Raw genomic sequence first — 24168 nt, 5'->3', positions numbered from 1 at the left:
ATATATATATATATATATATATATATATATATATATATATATATATAGCACAAGCAACATAAAAAAAGATGTTTTCGGACTTCAGGTGGAAAACAACCCCATCTTAGTCATTGTCACAAAGTGACGTAACTCGTTTTTCAAGGTTGCTTCTACATTTGCTAACTTACACAGACAAGTTGTAGTCTATACGTAATGGGCTTTGATATGAAGTTATCTTTATGCTTGGACGGAGATCATCTTGTCGCACACAATCAGCCCCATACAAGCCGATTACTAAATTGGTGTACATACTTTTGCGTGTTGTGCAAAACAGAAAATGGTGTAGGTTATACAACAAGAAAGGTTTTTTAAACTTACCGGATATCTGTATCAGAAATACAGAATGTACATAAAATTACATACTTTAGGTACGGCAACTATGTGTTTTGAGGATTTTAATCTCAAAAGCTGACAAGCATGTCTGCATCCTATAGCCTCCGTTGTTACTGACTGATATACCCTTTAACTATAATATATAAGTTATTTTATGATAAACTTCAAAATAAGTTTGCTACATCTGTGTACGGTACTTACACTGTGCCGTGACACCCCCGGTAAGCCCCAGGGTGAGGATAATGGCGGCTTGGAGGTAGAGCTTCTCTGACATAACTCCTCACAATCTCACGCAGTCTCCACAACCATGTGAGTTACATAGGCTTAGATGATCAGGTCGTGATTTCTGATAGGTTCGTTTCCGAAAATAGCCGAAGTTAAGTGGCATGTCGAATTGGGCTGACTTGCTCATCAACATCAGGGCTGTGCTGACTGCATGGGAACAAGCGCCTGGACAAGCCGGACAGGAGCTCGGAGTTATTTTAGTCGATCCGCAGAGAAAAGAATTAATTACAAGTCAGATAAAAAATACAAGAACAATAGAATGATGTTTGACTATATCAGCACAAGACGAGTGGAATTAAGAGTTAAATTGTGACCTGTCACCCAGACTGACTTTTGGGCAGAGAACAAGAGAGCGGTGGATATTTAAACCCTGCACAGAATCTACCCGGCATCGACACAGATTGATTCTTTATATGTTTATTATTAATTAGAACGATTTATTTGGAAGAGTTAATTTAACCAAAGCTCTAAACTAATGCGTTCATATTTTTGCCGAGAAGGCATAGATCTACATATAATAACAATAATAATAATAATAATAATGAAAAAACAAACACAAGTCTATCTCACATAATTAAAAGGATATCGGAAAATACTCCGAACTGATTTACACCTATCTACCTATCTATCTATCCATCTATCTATCTATCTATCTATCTATCTATCTATCTATCTATCTATCTATCTATCTATCTATCTATCTATCTATCTATCTATCTATCTACCTACCTATCTATCTATCTATCTATCTATCTATCTATCTATCTATCTTTTTTTTTTTTTTTTTTTTTTTTTTTTTTTTGTACGCCACAGCAATCTAGGCTGTGGGAAAACAGAACCAAATCTGTCCGCAGTATGTAAAACATACCTACATCCTTACTGACAGGACCAGCCCATCATTATATGACTAAAACGTCACAACCGGCAGACAGATAGAGCCAGGACAGACACAAGAAACAAATATCCATTAAAATTTACAGTAAAACTTCCGCCTCAGAATAGGCGGAATTGCTGAAAACCTGAAGTTACGACACCAGGTCACGAACAATTGCCAGATTAAAATTGGACAACGGGCCTGTCGTTCCGCAGAACGCAAAGAATAGAATTTCGACACCAGGTCGTATTGAATGTCGCCAACTTTCCCAGCCTGCGATGCCGTTCAAAAACAGTCAGCAAGTGGTACTGCAGGTCTCTGTGGAAAAGGCTGGGCACCACCTTAAGATGGTCGATCACGTGATTGTGTGCTACCACGTAGCACCGATGCCTCCAGATTGACCAGATACAAAGAAACACCTGATCTCTGACGACCGGTTTCAATGAAGAAGGCACTTGTCTCAAGTCGCCCCACAACACATCTTCCAGGCTGAACGAGAACCCTCGTCCGAGGAGGCGCCCAATTGTCCGTTCCAATATCTGCCACATGCTGGACGCAACCGGGCAATGCAACACAAGGTGTTCTACGGTCTCGTCTTGAGACGAGCACAAAGGACAGTCGGCAGATGCAGACAGTCCTGCTCGGACTAACTTATGCCCGACCCACCACTGTCTGTGCCACAGCAGCCAAACAGCCTCCTTAGCTCGGTTGTCTACCCCAGACTTCCAGAGCGATAAAAACAAGTTCCTCCAGGACGATGGCACCCAACCCAACTGTTGCCACTTCTGGACTCCGGCAGGGGTTACGTCGTTGTCCACCAGAAGGATCTGATACCATCTCCTGGAGGAGAGCTGAGAAAGGTCCTGTTGGTTAACCTGATACCTCGTCCGGCTGGGATTCGTGACAGTATCCGGCAGACTGAACCATGCCTTCGGTATTGCCCTTCGCACAGCTGCTAGGTGACGCCAATTGGCCGACTCTAAGACCAGCCACACTCTGGTGCCTCCATCCACAATATCCGACAATCGCCGGAAACTGGGCGTGGCCGTCTTACCAGGCATCAAGGGTCTTCCACCCTCTCCCAAAATTAGGGGATTTCCATACAAAGGCTGATCCAGAGCTTCCTGCCACGAAACCGGATCAGCCTCAGTCCGTTTCAGCTTAAAGAAGGTCTTCAGATGGTCGAAGTACCACCGAGGAAGAGAACTGAAACGCGTTGGAGCTTTAAGCAACCGGAAAAAATCAACCACAGCGTGGGGTTCACTTTTCGACGCCACAAGCCTCCGGCCTACCTGAGCCCACCGAGACGAACTCAACATAAGCCGCTCCAAAAAAGCCAGCTTTAAGGACTGAACCTTCTTGGGGATATCTACGAGGCCTAGACCTCCACTTGCCTTGGGGAGTGTACAAACTTTGGAAGAGACCAGAGGCTTTTTACTCTTCCACAAAAAATCCCGACACATCCCAACTAATGTGTGCTCCTTATCCGCCGGCAAGTCAAAAACTGAGGCAACATACCACAATTTCGACATCGCCAGCAAGTTTAACACAAGGACTCGCCCAACAATACTTAGGCCTCTCTTGCTCCACCCCTTGAGGGTGCTGCCGACCTTCTGGATGCGGTCATTCCAGTTAACAGAAGCCGCGTTTTTTGCACCTTGTTTTACCCCCAAGAGTTTGACGTGATCCTGTGACCATTCAATACCCAAAGGAGTATCAGCACGACCCTTCCAAGCACCCAAGAATAACCCTTTTGACTTGGATCTGTTGACTTTGCAGCCAGACGCTTTCTGGTACTTATTCAAGATTGTTTCAGCAATGTGGAAGTCTTCATCATCTCCCACGAAGAGAGATGCGTCGTCGGCATATTGGGAGATTTTGATCGGTTCTTCGACATCAGGGACTCTCACTCCCTTCATGTCAGAAGACCTCACAACCACCCCAAGAACCTCTGCGGCCAGAACGTAAAGCAGAGGAGACAGAGGACAGCCCTGGCGAACTCCACGCTCGAGGAGAACAGGGTCACCAATAAAACCATTCACCATTACACGACTTACAGGAGACTTGTAAAGAAGCCGGATCCATTTACAAAAAACAGGCCCGAACCCCATCCGCTCCAACACTTTGTGCATAAAAGCCCATTCCAAACGATCAAAAGCCTTCTCGTTATCAAGGCTTATGATTGCCGCCTCGATATCCTCGTCTTCGACCAGCTCTATAAGGTCCCGAACAAGGAAGCTATTGGTGAGGATTGACCTCCCTGGCACAGAACAGGTCTGATCACTGTGAACAACATGGCCCATCACGGATCCAAGTCTGCGGGTTAGCGCCTTCGTAATGATCTTATAATCGGCACACAAGAGTGAAATCGGCCTCCAATTCCGCAGGTCCTCTTTTGGCCCCCGCTTGTGAACGAGCCTGACAAGAGCCTGCTGCATTGAATTGGTTAACTCACCCTGCTCAAAAGCCTCGTTGGCAACGTCCAGCAGGATAGGGCCTAGCACATCCCAGAAAGCCAAATACAGTTCGACAGGAAGACCATCGATACCGGGGGACTTGTTCAGCGTCATGGATTTTGCTGCAGAGTGCAGCTCATCCAAATTGAACGGCTGTTCACAGATCGCGGCCTCCTGAGGAGGCAAGATCTGGGAGATCTGGGAGATCATCTCCTCCATGCAATTTCTCTCAACTCCCTCTGAGGTGAAGAGGCTCTGGTAGAAATCGCATGTGGCCTGCAATAACTCCTCGTTGGACCGGACTGAACGGCCATCAGGAGTTGCTACTTCGCGGATAAGCTTTTCAGTAGCACGCGACTTCTCTAAAGAACAGAAATAGCGAGTGGGGTTCTCGCCTTCCACCTGCCACTTGACTCTGGCACGAACGGCGGCTGCTTTATAAGCCTGTTGCTCACCAGACCGCACTTTACGTTTCAGACCTTCCAACAAGTCAACTAGATGGGTCTCCCCATCACTAACTCTTTTAGAGACCTTGTTGTAATCTTTTAGCAATTTACGTTGAGCCCGTTTACGGCGACGTGCCCTAGCCCTACTGTAGGACAGTGCTACCCGCTTAAGCCCAGATTTGCCCTCCTCCCAGAATTCAGCAGCAGACCTAAAAAAAATCCCTCTCTGACATCCAAGCGGCAAAATAATCTCGCATGTTCTTGTGAAACTCTTCGTCATTCAACAGGCTGACGTTGAGCTTCCAGAACCCCGGACCTTTCTCTACCCAGTCCCCTGAATCAAATTTGGCTGTGACCATAGTATGATCAGACATGGCAGTGGGTTCATGACCCGCATGAACCAGATGTCCAAGGAGATCCTTGCTACAATACACTCTATCCAGACGCGAAGAGTGCGCACCAGTTGGCGAGGTCCAAGTGTATTCATGGGCATCAGGATGAAGGAACCTGAAAGTATCCGACAGAGAATATGCTTTTATCAAAGTTGCCAAAGGAGCAGTAGACGAATCAGAAGCTACCGCGGCCGTGCTTCGCCTATCTATTAGGGGATCTAAGACGCAATTGAAATCGCCTGCCAGGAAGACGTTGGTGTTTGAATCACCCAGAACACTTTCTAGACCTTGGAAAAACCGACGACGGTCAGGAACATATGTTGGTGCATGTACGGCGACAAACGTAAAATCAAAGCCTGAATACTCCGCCTCAACCTTGACCCAACGACCACCGGGATCAGTGACAGATGACACTATGGTCCCCGAGGCGAGGAAAGAAGCAAGAAACACAATAGCCGTGCCCGCTCTATGATTCGAGCCGGAAGAGGAAAAGACTTTCCCTTTCACAGCTGTTTCAAACCGGGTTACGTCATTGACGTCAGTAAAATGCGTCTCTTGTAGAAATGCAACATCTGCTTTTAATAACCTGAAGGTATGGCCAAGGGAAAATTGCTTCCAGTCCGAAAGCAAACCCTGACAATTTAGTGAGACAACTTTCAGAGCCATTATGGATCTATTTAAGTTTTGTTTTTCTCGACTTCTTGTACAGGGCAGCCTTGCGTGCAGCAAAGTCCTCCTGGGACAGGTAAATGACTTTCCTCTGTTTCCTGACTTTCTCGATTTTTGAGTCGCGGCGCATGGTGCGATAATGGACTCCTAAAGAAGTGGAAACAGGGACTAAAACCTCGCCTTGATCGTTAGCGTATGCCGGCATTGACTCGTCTAGGTCTTCTCCCGGAACGGAATCCTCCATTTCCGACGTCGTGTCGTCCATGGGGATAACCGATCCAGAGGCTTCAATGCCGCTAACTTGGTCTTTTGGGGTGTCTACAAAAATGGCCTCTGAAGCGGTGCTCCATAAGGACTCATTTATATCTTGTTTTGCAATTGGCTGGGAAAAGGTAAATGATTGACTCCACAAGTCTTGTGAAGAGTCTTGCTCGGGAGACTGACCGGTCGAGCTGTACGGAACCAACGGTTCAGTGAAACGCAACGATACTTCCTCCTCTTTGACCTGGCTAGAAACTGATGAAATACCATCATCTGCATTTTTGTTCACATCATTTTCCTCCTCTTTACCCTCTTCATTGCTACCACCCTCCAGCCCATCCTTACCATTATCCATAGCATCTTCATCATTCCCGTCCTCTGCCTCATTCACCTCATTTTTATCATCATTACCCACTACATCATTGCTACTCTCCTGTCCACCATTCGTATCCCCATTCACCATTTCACAATCATCCTCAGCCTCATTACTATCATCCATGTCATTATCATTGTCATCCTTTCTGTCATTATCTCCCTGCTCATTGTCATGATCATCATTATTCATATCCTCGTCGTCCTTATTACCACTATTATCCATCGCAAATGCGATGTCATCTTCATCTCCACTACTTGTCCCATTGTCGCTACTCTCAGTGTCCAGATCTTGAGGACAATTCTTTTGAAAATGACCTTCCTGCTTGCAAATCAAACATTTGTTTTTCAGCGGGCAGTCATTTTTGAGGTGGTCTGTCGCCTGGCACAGGTGACAAGCTCGCACCTGCCCTCTGTACCAGACTGGTAACCGAAAAGATGCTCCCACCCATATGGCTTCAGGAATGGTGGACGAAATGTTGCTCATCCATATTCTCCTAACCCCATTTTGCAAGGTTCTGTCGAACAGGTAGCATTCTCGTTCGACAGAATGCACCGTTCCAAACTGTTTGAGCGCAGCCCCTATCCGTTCATCCGGAATCTCATAGGGGCTCTTCACCTTAACCAAAGTTCTGGATTGCTCAACTTCATAAACCGGACAGTTTACCCCATTAAGCACCAGATCTTCATTAAGCAGTTTTTGCTTGACCTCCTCATTGGCAACAGTGACATTCCACAGATCGCCAGTAACGTGGACCAAACCCCTCAACACTTTGGGTCCGCTGCCGATGCGTTCCTGCAACCCATGGAAAACTTCAATGGCTTTTATATTGCCTTTAATCCGCAATTTAAGGCTAAGAGGCCTTTTAATCCGGAAAGCCATTCTGGTGGTGGTTGAAAAAAAAAAAAAAAAAAAAAAAAAAAAAAAACCCGCCCAAAGGCGCTACCCGGCTGACACGTCCAACTGTGTGGACGGCCAGTCAGGTACTGCACTGTGTGCTCAACCCCTTCACTGATCAATGAACAGTGGCCAATGAACTTCGTGCAAGGGTGCACGAATTTGCTGCCTGTTATTCACAAAAGCCTTTGTGTGCCCTGCTAGCCCGAGATGAATGGAGCTCTACCGGGCAAGCTGACCTTGTTCACTGTCCTATGCTGTACCTGTATAGGCCTCCAACACAGGCCACGACAACTGGTGCCTGAGCCAAGCCGCGCGGGCTGGCCCACCGGCCACGCTGGCCAAACACCAAAACGTCAAAAAATTAGTCAAAAATATAGAATTTCTGACTACAAACTATATCAATGGATAGCTCTTGACAAGAGAAATCTGTGAGTATCAGAAACACACAAGAAATCACTGGAAATCCAGAGAAATGAAGTCTGACAGATGGAGCGATCTGACAACACGTCCGACCTCTAAAGCTCTATCTATCTATCTATCCATCTATCTATCTATCTATCTATCTATCTATCTATCTACCTATCTATCTATCTATCTATCTATCTATCTATCTATCTATCTATGTCTGCATGAGTTTCCCATTTACCGTCAAGAAACAAACAGCCATTAATGTGTCACGACGTTTATTACCTTGTTAGAAAGAGAGTTGTGGAAACACTGGCTGATTTTCACACATGAAGACTTTTTTTTCATTCTTCATGAAAGTGTAAATTCTTTTCGTCTTTTTTCTCAACCTGTAAGCCATTCTGTGTTATCCAGATCTGTTAAACTGCATACACCGGTGGTTATATGTCGGTACTTAAATAGTTTTCTCTTCGCATTTCACTTTTCCCACAGTGTTACCAATTAAATGAAATAAATCAAGTTCAGGGGATATAGTCAGCATATCAGAATAAATAGTACCTTTAATCTCATCAAGGAAAGCGTGTCTTGAAAACATACCCTTTATACCATAAGAATAACAACATCAACAACAACAACAACAATAATAATAAAGGTGTTTTATTCTCCTAACCCTAATCAATACGATCTCTTCGGTAGTTTCTTTAACCAAGGTGTCACTCTCGCCGCAGCCTATAACCATTGACCAGCAAGGTCGCGTGCTCGAATCTTGCTTCCAATCGTTCAGACGGGCTGTTATAGGTACGTGACGAAGAGGAATATTTAAGAGTACGGTGTATAAATCTAACCACATATTCACTCACCCAACCAATCAGTCATGTTTGAAGTCATGTGAAGGAAGAATTGCCATGTGAGGTCGAAGACAATACAGAAGTACTAACAGCAACTGTGCTGTATTCATTCGGAGATTCCACATGCACCAAGCACCCTTGCTTGTTTGCACTACTATCACTTAATTTGTGTCTAATATTGAGAATTAAAGGTTTCTCCTTCATACAATAAATATAATCCTTCGATCTGAAGGCGTCGGTTGAGATACATGTATTGCATGTCCCACCGACCTTTACACCCACAGCTCTCTTTCCTAGTATATTTGTTTGCACACTAACTTATTATATAACGATGTGAAGCGGAACACAGGTGAAAAAAAAAAACGAAATCCACAGATAAAAGTGTATTCATTCATGATACAAGTTAAAAATAGAAGACATGGTTTTGATCGTTTGAAAGACATAGCACAACAATTCGAGCGCACAATGTCGCAACAAAGACCACTGTTATAGCACTGATCACGACGTGGTAAAAAAGATAGACCGACAGAGTACGTAATGGAAAAACAGAAAGGAAGAGGGCTACAAACATCGAGAAAAAAATTCTTTCAAAACGTGAAAAGAGTGTATATTGGGAGATTATAGAGGCTGATTCTTTGACACGTGGATAAACTAGGGCTATATGAAAAGGTTATTGTGGATATATTTTGCAACAGGTCTTAAAACGCAATGTTAAATTGTCAGCATTTTCGAATCCAGAAAATGTTAAATGCTAAGTAAACGTTACGCCGCGCATGCAATTACTGTTTGCAAGTTGTAACAGGATTTATTTATTTGGTTGGGTGTTTTACTCCGTACTCAAGAATATTTCACTTATACGATGGCGGCCAGCAGTATGGTGGGAGGAAACCAGGCAGAGTCCGGCTGAAGCCCACGACCACGTGGGTTGTAACGATGTTACATAACAACATGTATCATGCCAAACACACCACCTCATAGTGTTAACTCGAGATGTGTTAGGTAAGCATTTTGTAAAGTGTAAAGAATTTCATCCACTTTAGGAAGTGCTAACCTACCAATAAGAGCCATCACTGCCAAAGTGTTAGATTTAACATTATTATATATAACATTTAGGAAACATATGTTTTGACGGCGTTTTGAATACTTTGCTGTACTAGAGAGCACTAAGGTATGCAGGTGGGTGGATCCTATGCACAGACCAATAACATGACAGCATGATGCATAAAAATAAGGACTAACGTGTCAGTGAAATCCACCCGACAACTCAACCCGTAAGTTCTTTAACCTTTGAATTAAAATATACGCCACCTCTCACCCACCTCTGATAATATACGCCACCTCTCACCCACCTCTTATAATATACGCCACCTCTCACCCACCTCTAATAATATAAGTCAATTGTTTTCTAAAACAACCTAAACGCTGCAAAGGTTGGTTTTGGCACAATCTATTCCCACTGGTCATATGTTATGCGTACAAGAAGAGGTTGACCATTTTCTTAGGTCGAAGTAAAGGGTACAAACCGACAGTCCAGTATCAGTAAACTCCTGAAAATCCGGTTACAATAAGTCTCAGACAGTTAACTTTCTGCTATAATTCACCCTTTGAATTATGGGTTGTTGTGGTTTGCTATAAGCACATTTGTCATGGGCGACGGGTGTTTTTGGCGCTTCAAGCAGACACGTATTAAATAAAACTAGTCCGTTTTGGCTGCTTATCTTGCTAAGATGCAGAGTTACGTCCTCCAGGAGTATACGGTAGTCTGCAACGACAGCTCAAAGAACTCTATTTCATTTTAAACCACCAGTAAAATCTGACTTTGTTTATTTATTTATTTGCTTTCTTGTTGTTTGACGAGCTCAATATTTTTTCTTGTCATATAAAGACTTGAGGAATTGGAGTGTCCGGACTGCGGTCAGCATTATGGTCCCGCGGTCATCCGCAGGTTTATGACAGCCCTTCCATCGTAGTTGTGTACCAGTCGACATGATCACAGATCTGCTCACCAGTCGACTTGATCACAGATCTGGTCACCAGTCGGCTTGATCACAGATCTGGTCACCAGTCGGCTTGATCACAGATCCGGTCACCAGTCGACCTGATCACATATCTGGTCATCAGTTGACCTGATCACAGATCTGGTTCCCAGTCGACCTGATCACAGATCTGGTCACAAGTAGGCCTGATCATAGATCTGGTCACTGATCCACCTGATCACAGGCCTGTCCACCAATCGATCTGATCACAGACTTATCCACCAGACGACAGGCCAAAGTATCAAACACAACACAGATATTTCCAGCAATCAAACATATTACAGATCTGTTCACAAATCGAACTGTTCACAAATCTATGCACGAACAAACCTGATCACTGAGTTATCCACCAAATAATTCTTTAACCTGATCAGATTTGTCCACCAAACGACCTGATTACAGATTTGCCAATCAATCGGCCAAACTTCATATCTCTCCCCCCCCCCCCGCACCAGTCACCAATCAGCGACAACAGGAATACAGATCTGTCCACCAATAAACCACAACAGGCATGTAGATCTGTCCACCAATCAACCACAAGCGTACAGATCTGTCCACCAATTATCTTGTCTACCAATTGACCAGACCTTAGATCTTCCCACTGATTACAGATATATCCACGAATCGACCTGCTCACAGATCTGTCCACAAATCGACTTGATCACGCATTTGTCCATCAATCCACCACATCAATCTAACCATCGTGGACAACTGTATATCAATCAACCATAGTGAACACCTGTCAATCAATCAACCACATCTGCCCATCATTCCAGCATAGTACATACATGTACCTGTCCACCAACCGACCTGATCACTAATCTGTAAATCAATCGTTTACAGTACACATCTGTGAACCAATCGACCACAGTACACTTCCGTGAACCAGTTAAACACAGTACCGGTTCACATATATCCACCATAGTTCAAAACCGTTCACCAGTCGACCTGTTCACTGATCTGTGAACCAATCGACCACAGTACACATATGTCCACCAGTCTACCATTGCACACATCTGTCCACCAATGGACCAGGGTACACATTGCTCTCCTGTCCGCCTATCCATAATAGTACACTAGTCAACTTGTTAACCATTCAGCCCGGCCACACCAGAAGTGTTCGATAGTTTGTGGAAGTGCTCCCCATTGCAGGTCAGTATGGAGACAGGACCATGTGGTAAATCGGACACGGGCCAAGCCTTAAATGTACGCTTTGGAAATTTGCACATATCATATAAAAATGCACCATCATTGTGGTTGAAGCACTTGTAATCTAGCGGGTTGTTAAAGGGAAAAAATCAATGTTCTCATTGTTTTAGAATGAGTCACTTTATGGGTATGAAATTGTCAGAAAACGTCAACAAGATCTTAAGGCCTTCATTGTCAGTTGGGACACTTGAAATACTTCTCCGTGGTTATTCACATTAAATTGGTGTTCATTTCTTTATATCGCGTGTATATAAATTGTGTGCAGCGGATATCACATGGTTAAATGCTTTTTTTGTTCGTCGTGAGTGCATGTATTTTTAACATAATAATACGTTTCTTCTATACGGTGCTATTACTTGTGTGTTGAACATAAAACAAAAAGTAAATCTGGGCAAATAATTAAGGCTCAAAGTAGCCAATAAAAACACTTCTTTAACAGAGACTAAAGAAATGAAAGGTTTATCGTCATATACTTTATAATTGTAAGAATCAGTGATGCCAATCTAATACAGATTACGTAATTCTATAGATGAATACAGTTAACACACTTAAAACAGGGGTCTATACTTCACCACACGGTCACCCAATCTATCTGCCGATAAATATTAAAATGGAAGTAATTTCACTCCCTTAAGATAAAAATAAAAAAATTTCCTTTCGACCCAACAAACTCCAATCCCTTCGATAATCCAACTTCCATAGGACTTTCTTCACTTTTGTCTTCTTTTAGGCCTAGTTTTTGCAATGTATATTAAATTTCAGTTCAGTTTGGCCTTCCATATTTTAACATTTTATAGACATTTAAAACTCATTGTTCCCTACAGCCGTCTACCCTAGCCTTACATGTGCCACCGGTAGATACATGACTGGTTAACACAAGGGGCAGAATTTCTTTACTTGGAGCATGTATAAGCTTACCGGTAGATACATGACTGGTGGTTGACACAGGAGGCAGAATTTCGTTACTTGGAGCCCATATAAGCTTACCGGTAGATTCATGACTGGTGGTTGACACAGGAGGCAGAATTTCTTTACTTGGAGCCATATAAGCTTACCGGTAGATACATGACTGGTGGTTGACACAGGAGGCAGAATTTCGTTACTTGGAGCCATATAAGCTTACCGGTAGATACATGACTGGTGGTTGACACAGGAGGCAGAATTTCTTTACTTGGAGCCATATAAGCTTACCGGTAGATACATGACTGGTGGTTGACACAGGAGGCAGAATTACGTTACTTGGAGCATGTATAAGCTTACCGGTAGATACATGACTGGTGGTTGACACAGGAGGCAGAATTTCTTTACTTGGAGCCATATAAGCTTACCGGTAGATACATGACTGGTGGTTGACACAGGAGGCAGAATTACGTTACTTGGAGCATGTATAAGCTTACCGGTAGATACATGACTGGTGGTTGACACAGGAGGCAGAATTACGTTACTTGGAGCATGTATAAGCTTACCGGTAGATACATGACTGGTGGTTGACACAGGAGGCAGAATTACGTTACTTGGAGCCATATAAGCTTACCGGTAGATTCCTGACTGGTGGTTGACACAGGAGGCAGAATTTCGTTACTTGGAGCTTTGGGATCGGTGGGCCATGTTCCTATAGTTCATCTTCCAGATTAATTGCTCTAATTCGCTGCATTCACTAACCTGTCCTCAAAGCGCCAAAGTCGTACACGGCGAATACTGGTTTCTCGTGACCAAGTAATTCTGAATTCATATCACTTTAACAGACGGAAATAATAAATAACATTATGTCGCAATTAAAAAAATGTAACCGACACACGTACTACACAACTATGCAAACTGTCATTTTCAATCACGTGAGTCTCTAGGGTAGACATGGGTTGATGATAGTAGTAATTATTTATACATTGTAGTTCCTTATCTTCAGTATTAAAATACTGTAGAAATTATACAATGAGTGAATGCTTGAGGTTTAACGTCGTACTTAACAACTTTTCAGTCATATGACAAAGAGGAGTTATTAGGTGTGTGTACATACATTGTCTTCTTGTGGCAGGGTAAGTCCATGCCGCCAAAGTGGTGCCTTCACTGAAGTATCATGCCGTAGACACCAGACATGACACCCCACCCAGTCACGTTAAACTGACACAAGGCCAACCAGTCTTGTTTTCTTGCTCTAATCTCTCTGTGCTGAGTGCCAAGCGAGGCAGCGGCAAGTGCCATTTTCAAAGTCTTTGGTGTAACCTGATCAGGGTCTCCCGATACGAGGCAGACGCTCTCACCACTGGTCACCCAAGAGATCGTAGAAATTAGGAGTTCAGACTCCCAAACTAATTGCCATTAGCATTTTAAATGGTGTACGTCTTTGATGTCGATGCGTCAGGTACATCGGAGATCTCTTGTATTCTTTCCATCTTGGCATTCAGAAATACTACCTGTACTCTTCCATCCACTAACCTTGAACTAGGTCTCGGAGTGTGCTGTCCCAAACAGGTCAAAGTTGTACGCTACAAGAACAGCTGTCCTTTAATCCTACAGTAATTCAGAGTGCATATCACTTAGTCTAGTCAGCTGTGAATAATAAATACCATATCGCCACAGTTAACACAACTATAGACCTACCGGGCGTGCTTGAAATTCTCTCCTATAATGAAGAGGCGAAAACCTGCTTTTCGGAGATGTTGTCATGGTTGTGTTGCCCTCCGTGTTTACGTTACATCTGTCAACTCTAGAAGGGATTCCCTCACGTTAAAACGAGTTGCATTCACAATTTTGAATTTATTGCCTGTCTCGAGAATAATTCTGCCAATGAAGCAGCGGCAAATTGAGCAATGGCTGTAACTTGCACTGGGGCTTCTTCTACAAAGCGATCGTAGTTTAAGTTGACTGCAACTATCAAGGCAACATGTCGCCAAGGTAGTTACAATCAGCTAACGCTTTGTGCAAGCTGCCACGGGATCCCATGTGGTAAGAGCAGTCGAGGCACATTTCCTGGAGTAGATGTAACGATATGTCAAAATGAACGTAAGCCAAACATGGCGGTGAAAGGAAAACGTCGAGCCGAGCTTTGATGTTCCTTCCGAACAAGGTAGGACAAGGACCAAACAATTTGTGGGTTTTAGGAAGAATACATCCGGGCACAGTGAAATCAAGTGTTTCAAATTATAAAGAATAAACTATGATTTAGTATGGTCACGCTGTGATGGATAGCCGCAGAATTATGCTAACACAAACCAGTACCAACCTCCTGGAGAGGTAGAATAAACCTATGATGTGAAATACAGCCTGTGCTGCCCAAGAAGAAATGAACACAAGTGTTTCGTTTCACAATGTTTTAATGAACAGGCTGGAAAGTCATAGGGTTATTACAAAGTACGATATGGTATCACAGACGAAAACCGTCAATGTTTTTTTTTTCTTTTCTTTTCTGTGGGACTACAAGCATACATTTACTCTACCAGAGCCCATGAGACCATCCTTCCCAATATGAACATACGGAGGTATCGGTTACGTCTGAAAAGCTTATCATATTAAAACTGAACTTGAAAGCACTTTTAATGTTGTCTGGTAAGGTTTCAGCAACAGTAAGGCAACAAATCAAAGAGCACGAAAGCGAATACCAAACTTCTTGCATCTAATGAATTATCACACAGGCACATAAGCTAATTTTTCGAAGAAAATAAACATATCTTGAACTATTGTACATGGCCCCCATTTACAGCCCAAGTAATATACATGTATCATTAAAACCGACGGCAGAAAAAAAACCTTGGTTTTATCAGAGCATATACACATATTACACATTCCTGCAAATGTGGCATAAAGGACATGTTTACACAATGACAATATCACAATGGATAATCCATGTTCATCGGAGATCTTTTTCTATCAGAAAATTAGGTAAAATGGCATACTTAAAAACACCAAGTTCACATTTCGGAGGAGTCTTATATTTTCAAAATAAAAATACAAAAAATGGCACTATCATTTATACAAGTCTATACAACTAAGAGGAACTGTTACAGTCTGGCTAAAATAAGTCTTCCACAAAGGACTTCATCACATAGCGATATTGAAAAACTCTCCTGGAAGTTGTATTCCGATGTTTTCTACATATATAAATAAATGAAATCCGTTGCATAAAAATGGTACATTCCAGGAATTGTCAGAGGAGCGTGTATCATTTGATCAAAGCAAAATACTAATCAATGATTTACATAAACAAGAGTCAAAGAACAATGTAGATATTTACAATTTATCAGTAACAGATTTAAAAACACGCCTTAAATTATCGCCTCTTTTAACAATCCATGATTGAAAAAAAATTAAATAAAAGAAAAACGGAACAAAATTCTAATAAATACATTGCATTTACACGCTGGGCAAGAGGAATAGATGAAATAGACTTTTTTAAACATGGTTCCCCCTTTGTACTAGTTAAACAACTTTCAATGATCTTTACAACGAATGGCTAATACATGTACTATAATGCTGGTCGAATGATTCGTGGTATTAGCAATTGATTTCCAATCATAATAGGCTGTGGGTGTCCTGCCTGAGCCAGGAGAGGATGTGTAAATTGTGAGGCTAACTGTAGGCCAGCAGGAGCAATGGCATGATGGCCTCCTGCCCCTGCTATCAACTGACTAGGTATGTGCCCGGGAAGAGCGCCACTCAACCCTGCTATTTGAAGACCAGGGGTAGTTTGCAATCCTGGAATATGTAAACCTGTAGCAGAAACGGGTAAGGCTCCCGTGCTCATACCTGGAATTTGTATACCTGCAGCTGCAGCTGCACTTGCTGAAAATCCGCCTGGAATTGCAATACGAGTGGGCACATGAACCAAGTGTCCCCCGGCATGCCAGGTAGCGCCATGACTGGTGCCCCAGCCTGAAGGGGTACCCCAGACTGAGAATAGAGACTTGATGCTGGAATCAATATCTGCGGCTGACTTGTCAGAATTTGCGGAACAAGCGGACTTGCAGCTGCTTGTCCCTGTGACATTAACAACGCCGGGTGTGGCTGTAGAGTCGGATTCTGGCTATTGGGTATGGCTATCAAAGTCGGTTGTAGTAGGCTTACGGCTTGGGATTGGGCATCTGCATCTTGTTCCATTTCTGCAGCTTCCTCCATTTCCATTGTCTGCGCCTCGCTGTCGTCGCTATCAGTGCTATCAATTGGTTGCCCAGACATCTCTTGCATCTGCTTACGTTGCTGTTTTTTGGCATGTTTTTGTGCTTGCGCTTGTAGCTGACGATATTGCTCCTCTTGTTCTGGGGGAATTATTATTGGAGGTGGCATTGGGGTAGGTTCCGGCTTGGCCTCTTCTTTTTTCGGAGGTGGAGGAGGCTGAGGTGACGGAGATTTGGGTGGAGGCAGGGGTGGAGGGGCATCCTTGTTTGTGTTTTCATCATCTGCCGTGGTTTCAGGATGGTGGTTGAACCAAGGTCTTGGAGCCCTTGGGTCGTTAGGCATCATACCCGAACCATGTTGACCAAACCCAGGTGGCGGCATCCTCGGTGGAGGACCGCGTTGGTTAAAACATGGGGGTGGCATCCTGCACATGTCTGGTCTGAAGTCTCCACGTGGGGGAAATCGCCCTGGAAAAGGTTGTCGATCACCAGGAAATGGTGGTCTACCACCTGGAAATTGTGGCCTGTCACCATGCGGAAAAGGTGGTCGGTCACCACGGTGAAATGGCATTCTATCGGATATGGAGGCCTATCATTCCCAAAAAATGGAGGTCTGTCACCTGGGAATGGAGGTCGTTCATTCCCCTGGAAAGAGCGTCGATCATTTCCCATAAAAGGGCGCATTTCGCCCCTAGGAAAAGGTGGTCGGTCACCCCCAAGGAACCTTGGCCTATCTCCTCCAGGAAATCTAGGTCGATCCATCATAGGATATGGTGGTCTGTCACAAAAAGGCATGCGATCAGCTCCTGGAAATGGGGGGTCTCTGATTTGTTGGAAATGGTGGTCTTTGGTATCCAGCAGGATATCTATGGGCACCGGGTGGGGGAGGTGGTGGCGGTGCTAATAATGGCATTTGTTGGTTTGAGGACGAGTTTGACTGTGAAGCGTTTGGTGTGATTGGGGTGGCGATTTTAGAGAGGTCACCATCAGCAGGTTTTACGGCTGAGGACTCTCCACACTGATCGGCATCAACAGTCTTTTCGGGTAAGGGTATGTCAATTAGAGTCTTATCGCTTGGAGAATCCTTCTGGCCATCAGCTTTATTCTTCTGCTTCGATGCTTCAATCTTGTCCACAACAGTTTCCGCAGCACCTTGGTTCAGTATCTTGGCCTTCTCTGGGTCATTTAACATTTGCTTTTTCTCCTTGAGTTTTTGTAAAACTCTCTGAGTTTGAGGGGTGACATCATCTTTACCGAATATCGGCGCTTCAGGCAATGGGATATCAACGACATCTCCCTTACCTAAATCCTTAGATTTGCTTGTCTCGGATTTTTCATCCTCTGACGAAGAGTCTCTCGCCTTGTGAACAACAGTTTTTTTCTTGCTGTATCGTTTCTTGCCAGACCTGTACCTTGACCGCGATCGTGATGAACTTGAAAACGACGACGACCGCGACCTTCCTCGTCTTGATGACCATGATCTGGATCTTGACCATGAACTTGAGCGAGACCTAGAATATGAGCGAGATCTGCTGGAGTAACTACTGCTGCTATATGAACGACTCCGGCTTCTTGTGTAAGACCTTTTTCTACGAGAACGTCCTCTTGATCGTGTACGACTCCTTGATCTAGAATACGACCTACTACTATGTGAATAACTTCTATGTTTATGCCTCCTTCCTGAGTAGGACCTTGACCGCGTGTACGAGCGTGAACTAGAGCGAGAAAATGATCTTGACCGAGAATCGTAGCTATCTGAAGAATATCTTGAATACGAGGACCTGCTACTCGAGGAGTAACTCCGACGATGGCGGGATCCTTCTGACGCGCTTGGTTTGGGATGCTCCGCGCTAGATAGTTTTCCACCAGTTTCCTTAGAAGTCAATCCATGGGAGGCATTCTGGTTTTTACTTTTTACATTATGCTTGCTTCTTTTAATGGACGCCTTTTCTCTGAGATCAAGAGAATTTTCCAGTTCACTGTCACTTGTGTCCCAAGACGGCTTTACTTCAACCTCGTCACCTTTCTCCTCAATCATGTCTTCTATGTCTTTCCAACTATTTTCAGGCTTCTCCGTAACTTGATGCTCTGATGCAACTTTCCCACTTTCATCGGTTATACTTTTACTATCGTTTGAACAGGTTTCCTTGAAGACAGGCTTTGCTTTCTGGGTCATTTCAATCTTAACTTGATGACGGATATCATGCTGTTTGGCTTGCTTTCCTTTTATTATGTCGCCTAGCTCTTGCTTAACGATTGGACTTTTTCCTTTCTTTACTTTAGCCTCACTACAAACATCAATATCCTTCATATCTGAAGATCCAGAAATCTTCCGTTTTCTTTCACTTGCTTCAATGTTACCTGTTTTACTTTTTACCTGTTTCGCATCTGCATCAGTATCTGGTTTAGCCATTGGTTTGGAGTTGATGTCCACTGTGCTTGGCGCCACAAGAATCTTAGCACCTTCCTCATTTATGACATCGTTGTTGTTCTGTGTATCACATTCAGTAGGGTCAGTTTCCTTCTTCTCTGATTTTTTAGCTTTCTTGACCTTCCTTCTCTTAGAGCGATGTCTGGAATGCTTCTCCCTACCATGGTTTCCTTCAGTAGTTGATTCCTTTTCTCCTGTTTTTACTAGCTCTGCTTCAACATTTTCGACATCAGCTTCCGTGTCACGCTTCCGTTTGCTTGATTTCTTTGACTTCTTGTGTTTAGATTTTACTTTGTCACCTTTAACACCGACATCAATACTGGTAACTCCATCCCCTCCCTCCGCAGACACTTCAACTTTATCTTTACTGCTCTTTTTCTTCTTGCGCTTTTATCCACTTTTTCAGCTGGGTTACCATCAGGATTATTTTCAGCATTATCATGATGCTTGTGCTTATGTCTTTTTTTCTTTTTCTTCTTCTTCACTTCTTTTACATCTTCATCACCAGGCTGTTCGACTTTATCCATCTCTCTCTTAATTTTCCTTTTCTTTCTTTTCTTTTTTGACCTATGCTTTTTTCTATGTTTTGAATGTTTATGAGTAAGTAGTTTATCACTGACAGCCTGATCACCACCAGCCAATATATCTACTCCTTCAGACTTATCTAAAACTTCTTTAGCACATTCAATCTGTTCAGGGACATTATTAGTGCTGGGACCATCACTCCCTTCTGTTAATAATACTGGGGTTTCAGTTTTCACATTGCCTGTGCAATGTCTGTTTTCAAAAGTGAATCATTCTCAGTTGTTTCTCTACTATCACTGATCTTGTCGGTTAATGAATGTTTACCTTTCAAAAGAGTGGCAAAATCAAAGTACAAGGGGATTGCAACAAAATGAAATACTAGGTTCTATTTTTGTATACTGAACCATTTCCATGGGCCAATCCAGTTCAATAGTCTCATCCTTACTCTTGACTTTCATGAAGGAACTTAGGTTCAGATTCTGTTGAGTAGTCCCAAACCCACTTTGCTCATTCTGTGTTTTGTTGATTTCATCTAGCTCTTCACCCTCAGTCTCCTTAGGTACTTCTGAACCAGATGCCTCAGAAGGGTCAACTCCCTCTGGGTCATCCTTCTGAAATGGAGCCAAAGAGACTAGCTTGGACTTCTGTCTCTTGGAGATTGAGAAACTGATGCAAGCCTTTGTCCCTTCTTGGTCCAAGGGACTGTCATCGTTCTCCACCATTACATCTCCCCTAAAACATTAAAGAAAGAACACTATTAGAATTAGACCAAATACACTAGGAGCAAGCAGATGGTCACCTTCATTTAAATGTATCCTATACACAGAACAAAATGTTTAATCTAGGATTACTGAAAAATCACCAAACGAAAAAAGGAATTGACAAAGAATTTCCCCAAAACTATTGGTAAAAAATATACCTTGTGTTATTCCCAAAACTGAATCTTGAAACGACTCTGGTATTTTGCATGCAAACAGTACACAACAGAATAACAGTTAAACAAGACTCACTAAACTATTACATGTAATTTCGGACTTTTACAATAGCCTAACAAGACAGGGAAAGGGAGAATTAACTTTCAGCACTACTAGAACAAGGAAAATGTTAAACATCACTAGAGAGCCAGATTCAGTCAAAAACAAAACATACACTGATGAATTATTAAATGATAATACACAACTGCTAGAAGGAGAAAAGAGTTAGAGCACAGATTGGCACATGACATCAGGTGACCTCAATGATGAAGAATGACAAGGATATTTAAAATGTGGTCTACATCATTTCTTCACTGATCCAACAAAATGACAAAAATATCACTTGTTTTGAATTTGTCAAAACTGTACATCAAGTCATCAAATGACAAATACCAGGACATAAGCAAGTTTACAGTCAGGTTAACAAAGCCTCTTCTCTATCTACTTGAATAATTAATATACAAACAATCCACACATGCTATGAACCATGCTATTAGCAGAGATATAGGTGTGAAGGCTACAACACACTGAACTGAATTACAGGTATCCCACATCATTAAAACCAAAGGCCCTCACAGGGTACAGGCAGGCTCTTTAAAAACAGTATACAAGGTGAAAGAAATAAAATATATTCACATACCCCTTAGTCACAGAAGTAATCTAAATGTATATATGTAAGAACAAAATAACAAATATCACTATATTTCACTACCAGAGAGCTAATTCCAAGCAATCAAGAAAATATATCCGTATATAGCAGAAAAATTTCATTATTGGGCCATTATAAAGAAAGCAATACATCTCTTTTTTTGTAATATTCAAATGCTACATGTAGGCTCTGCTGTTAGCTGGGGCTAAACTTAGGGAAGTCAGATATGCAGAATTTCTACAATAAGTAATCTAGATCTATGTAACTGGACCAAATACACCAGAAAGATTTTCAATTACTTGCAAGCTAGAGTAGGCAACTGACTAAATGCTGACATAATAACAAAAACAACCTAAACCAGTCACAACAGTTACAAATTTCTACCCAAATCTTTATGTCAAAACAATGAATTATTGTTGGATTAGCGTTAGTTTATGGTAATTTATAATTGCTAATTTATGGCATATTATATTTCAACTGTATAATTTTGGTCAACAGTATAACACAAAACTGGACACAAGTTTTACAGCAGCCATTGAAATTTCTATACTGTTTTTGATTCTGTAAAAGTCATGGAGGTGAAATAAGATCAAATAACATGACTACTGGAATACTGGGTATTTAGCTTGTTAGTGTATTCTCACATTCAATCTAGCAGATCGCATTCATGTAAACACAGTTACAATAATTAACGTACATATTTGAAAGAGAATATGACTTTATCTTTTCCTTCTGCTCGGCAAATTGTAAATATTAACACCATGACCTCGCCTAGACTGACTAGATGTATAAACGATTCCAACCAGAGCATGCACATCTCAGCAGCCACTACAGCTTATTAGGTGAAGCACACAACCAGAAACAACCAGACATCCCTAATGCAGACAGTTAAGTAATACCTGCATCCCCACAATACTTATGGTACACCAAAAGTGAACATTGTTACCTCTGTGTGCCATTACTTGTAATCCTGACAAGGCAATAAGGTCTCAATGACCTATCATACTTTTTGTGTTTCAAAGCAAACAATAAATACAAAGGTAATGTATTTAAAAAGGGAAAGCAAGTTTGAACAGATGTGTTCCTAAGACTTGCCAGTAAAGAAAAATGGCTTTAAATGAAGCTGTTACTTCTGTAAGGTGACAAATCATGTGCTTTGGCAAGGCAAGGTTAGAGGTGACTGGAATTATAACATGGTGATATGACAAGCTACCAACCAAACACGCAAAGTCACGCAAGATGGTGTTGTTGTACAAGACCATATGTGTAAACCACAACATGATTACATATTGCCCAAAGTGGTGCCAAGCATCATCCATTCACTGGACAATAATATTGAACAGTATTAAACCTTTAACACAACACTCTTTGGAGTTTACTTTTTTAGAAAAACCAAAGATCAAATGCAATGTAAGACTCCCTTAAGGTTTCTATTTGTCTTTTCTACTATCTCTGCATCAAGATATATACTTAGTGCTCATAAGAAATGCTGATTGGCTTATGTGCAAGAAGGGCAAGGTATGCTGTATTTCAGGCACTACAGATTGTTAGCTATCCAGAAGATTAACCTCAGGATCCCCCTCTTCTATCAGCCAATACACATATAATTTGATAAAACTAATGTCAGAATATCATTATTTTTACAATATTTCACACCCATAATTCAGAAGATTGATCTAATGACCTTTAATTAATTTTCTATATTGTATATACCACCAATGCTACAATTGGCAGACTGACCACACCAAACAAAGGCAAGTCATCCTATTGTGGTAACGCCATATCTAAAAACGTATGAATTAATGTTGATTCTATTTGCTTTTTTCCACTGTGAAGTATATAGTTTTGTGCTATTTATTTTCAGTCATAGGACAACACCATATTAGTGACACTAATAATTAATACCATATCAGCCAGATCAATGAAAAGAAAAAAAAAATGAAACAGAAAAAAAAATATGTGTAGATGCATATATAAATACAATTCAACACACTTTAATAACCACTTCATACAAATTATAAGTTCTCAGACACCCTTTCTACCAGACTGCAACAACACATTCAACATAGCTGCAGGAGTTCCAAAAAGCAGCTTGTTGTAATTTTGGATTCCTTTTACATAGAATGACTACAATATTGAAAAGGAAGATGAACTGCAAATCACTTTATGCAGCAAGGCTTTAAACCACTTAGTGTTAAAGCAATATGTGACAAAATATTGAGACATCCCATCAAGAATATTGGAGCAAGCTAATATTCAAAAGAAATGCCACAACCATGAAAATAATTTATCCCAGTAGATCCACTGCAGTGAAGCATATACTATGAGCATGCCAACACTCACCCAGATATCATTGCCCCCGAGAGAATAAGGCAAAATATACTGTAGAAGTTAGCCAGAAAGCAAAAGACTAAACCGTGTGATGTACAATGTACAATGCACGCTTGAAAACCTATATTTACATGTATGTATATAAGAAGCATTGTGAATGGGCACGGGATCAAGGAGTACAAGTGATTATATAGGTAGGGAGGGGTAAGTAGTGCTCTGCCAATTAATACTTCACCACATCCAGAAAACAATACATCAGAAATAACTAACTTGAGAGAGAGAAAGAGGGAGAATAACAACATGTACATCATGAATACCATTTTACTGTGTGTTATGGTCAATTATGTCTCATAAGGCTTAAAATGTCAAACCTCAAAAGAATACAATACAAAGAACAGTTGTCAACATTTAAAACTCAATTTCATAAGTTGATGCTGACATGTTTGCAACAGGAAGCAAATTACTTCAGATGAATTCATAACAAGAATCTCTCAAAGTATGAAATGGTCATTATTACCAAGATACTTATAGGAAAAAAAGTTAATTAGATCTATGGGGTATTGTAATATTCAGATCATTTATCGACTAACACAATCCAAAGATGTACCCGACATAAATAAT

At 41.9% G+C, this 24168-nt stretch overlaps 1 protein-coding gene across 1 annotated transcript in view; it reads right to left on the bottom strand.

The window, feature by feature from the left end:
* Nucleotides 1-14822: 14822 nt before the first annotated feature.
* The window catches only part of LOC135463659 (G patch domain-containing protein 8-like), a 35579-nt gene continuing 26233 nt past the window's right edge, over nucleotides 14823-24168 (bottom strand). Inside the window, 5 exon segments of the mRNA XM_064741030.1 lie at nucleotides 14823-17226; nucleotides 17440-19350; nucleotides 19353-19858; nucleotides 19918-19951; nucleotides 19953-20325. Coding sequence (XP_064597100.1) covers nucleotides 16264-17226; nucleotides 17440-19350; nucleotides 19353-19858; nucleotides 19918-19951; nucleotides 19953-20325 — 3787 coding nt within the window. The 3' untranslated portion in view covers nucleotides 14823-16263.

The sequence above is a fragment of the Liolophura sinensis genome, chromosome 1 (assembly GCF_032854445.1).
Source record: "Liolophura sinensis isolate JHLJ2023 chromosome 1, CUHK_Ljap_v2, whole genome shotgun sequence".
Lineage (NCBI taxonomy): Eukaryota > Metazoa > Mollusca > Polyplacophora > Chitonida > Chitonidae > Liolophura > Liolophura sinensis.
The sequence above is the reverse complement of the archived record's forward strand: the minus strand, read 5'-3'. Positions and strand labels throughout refer to the sequence as shown.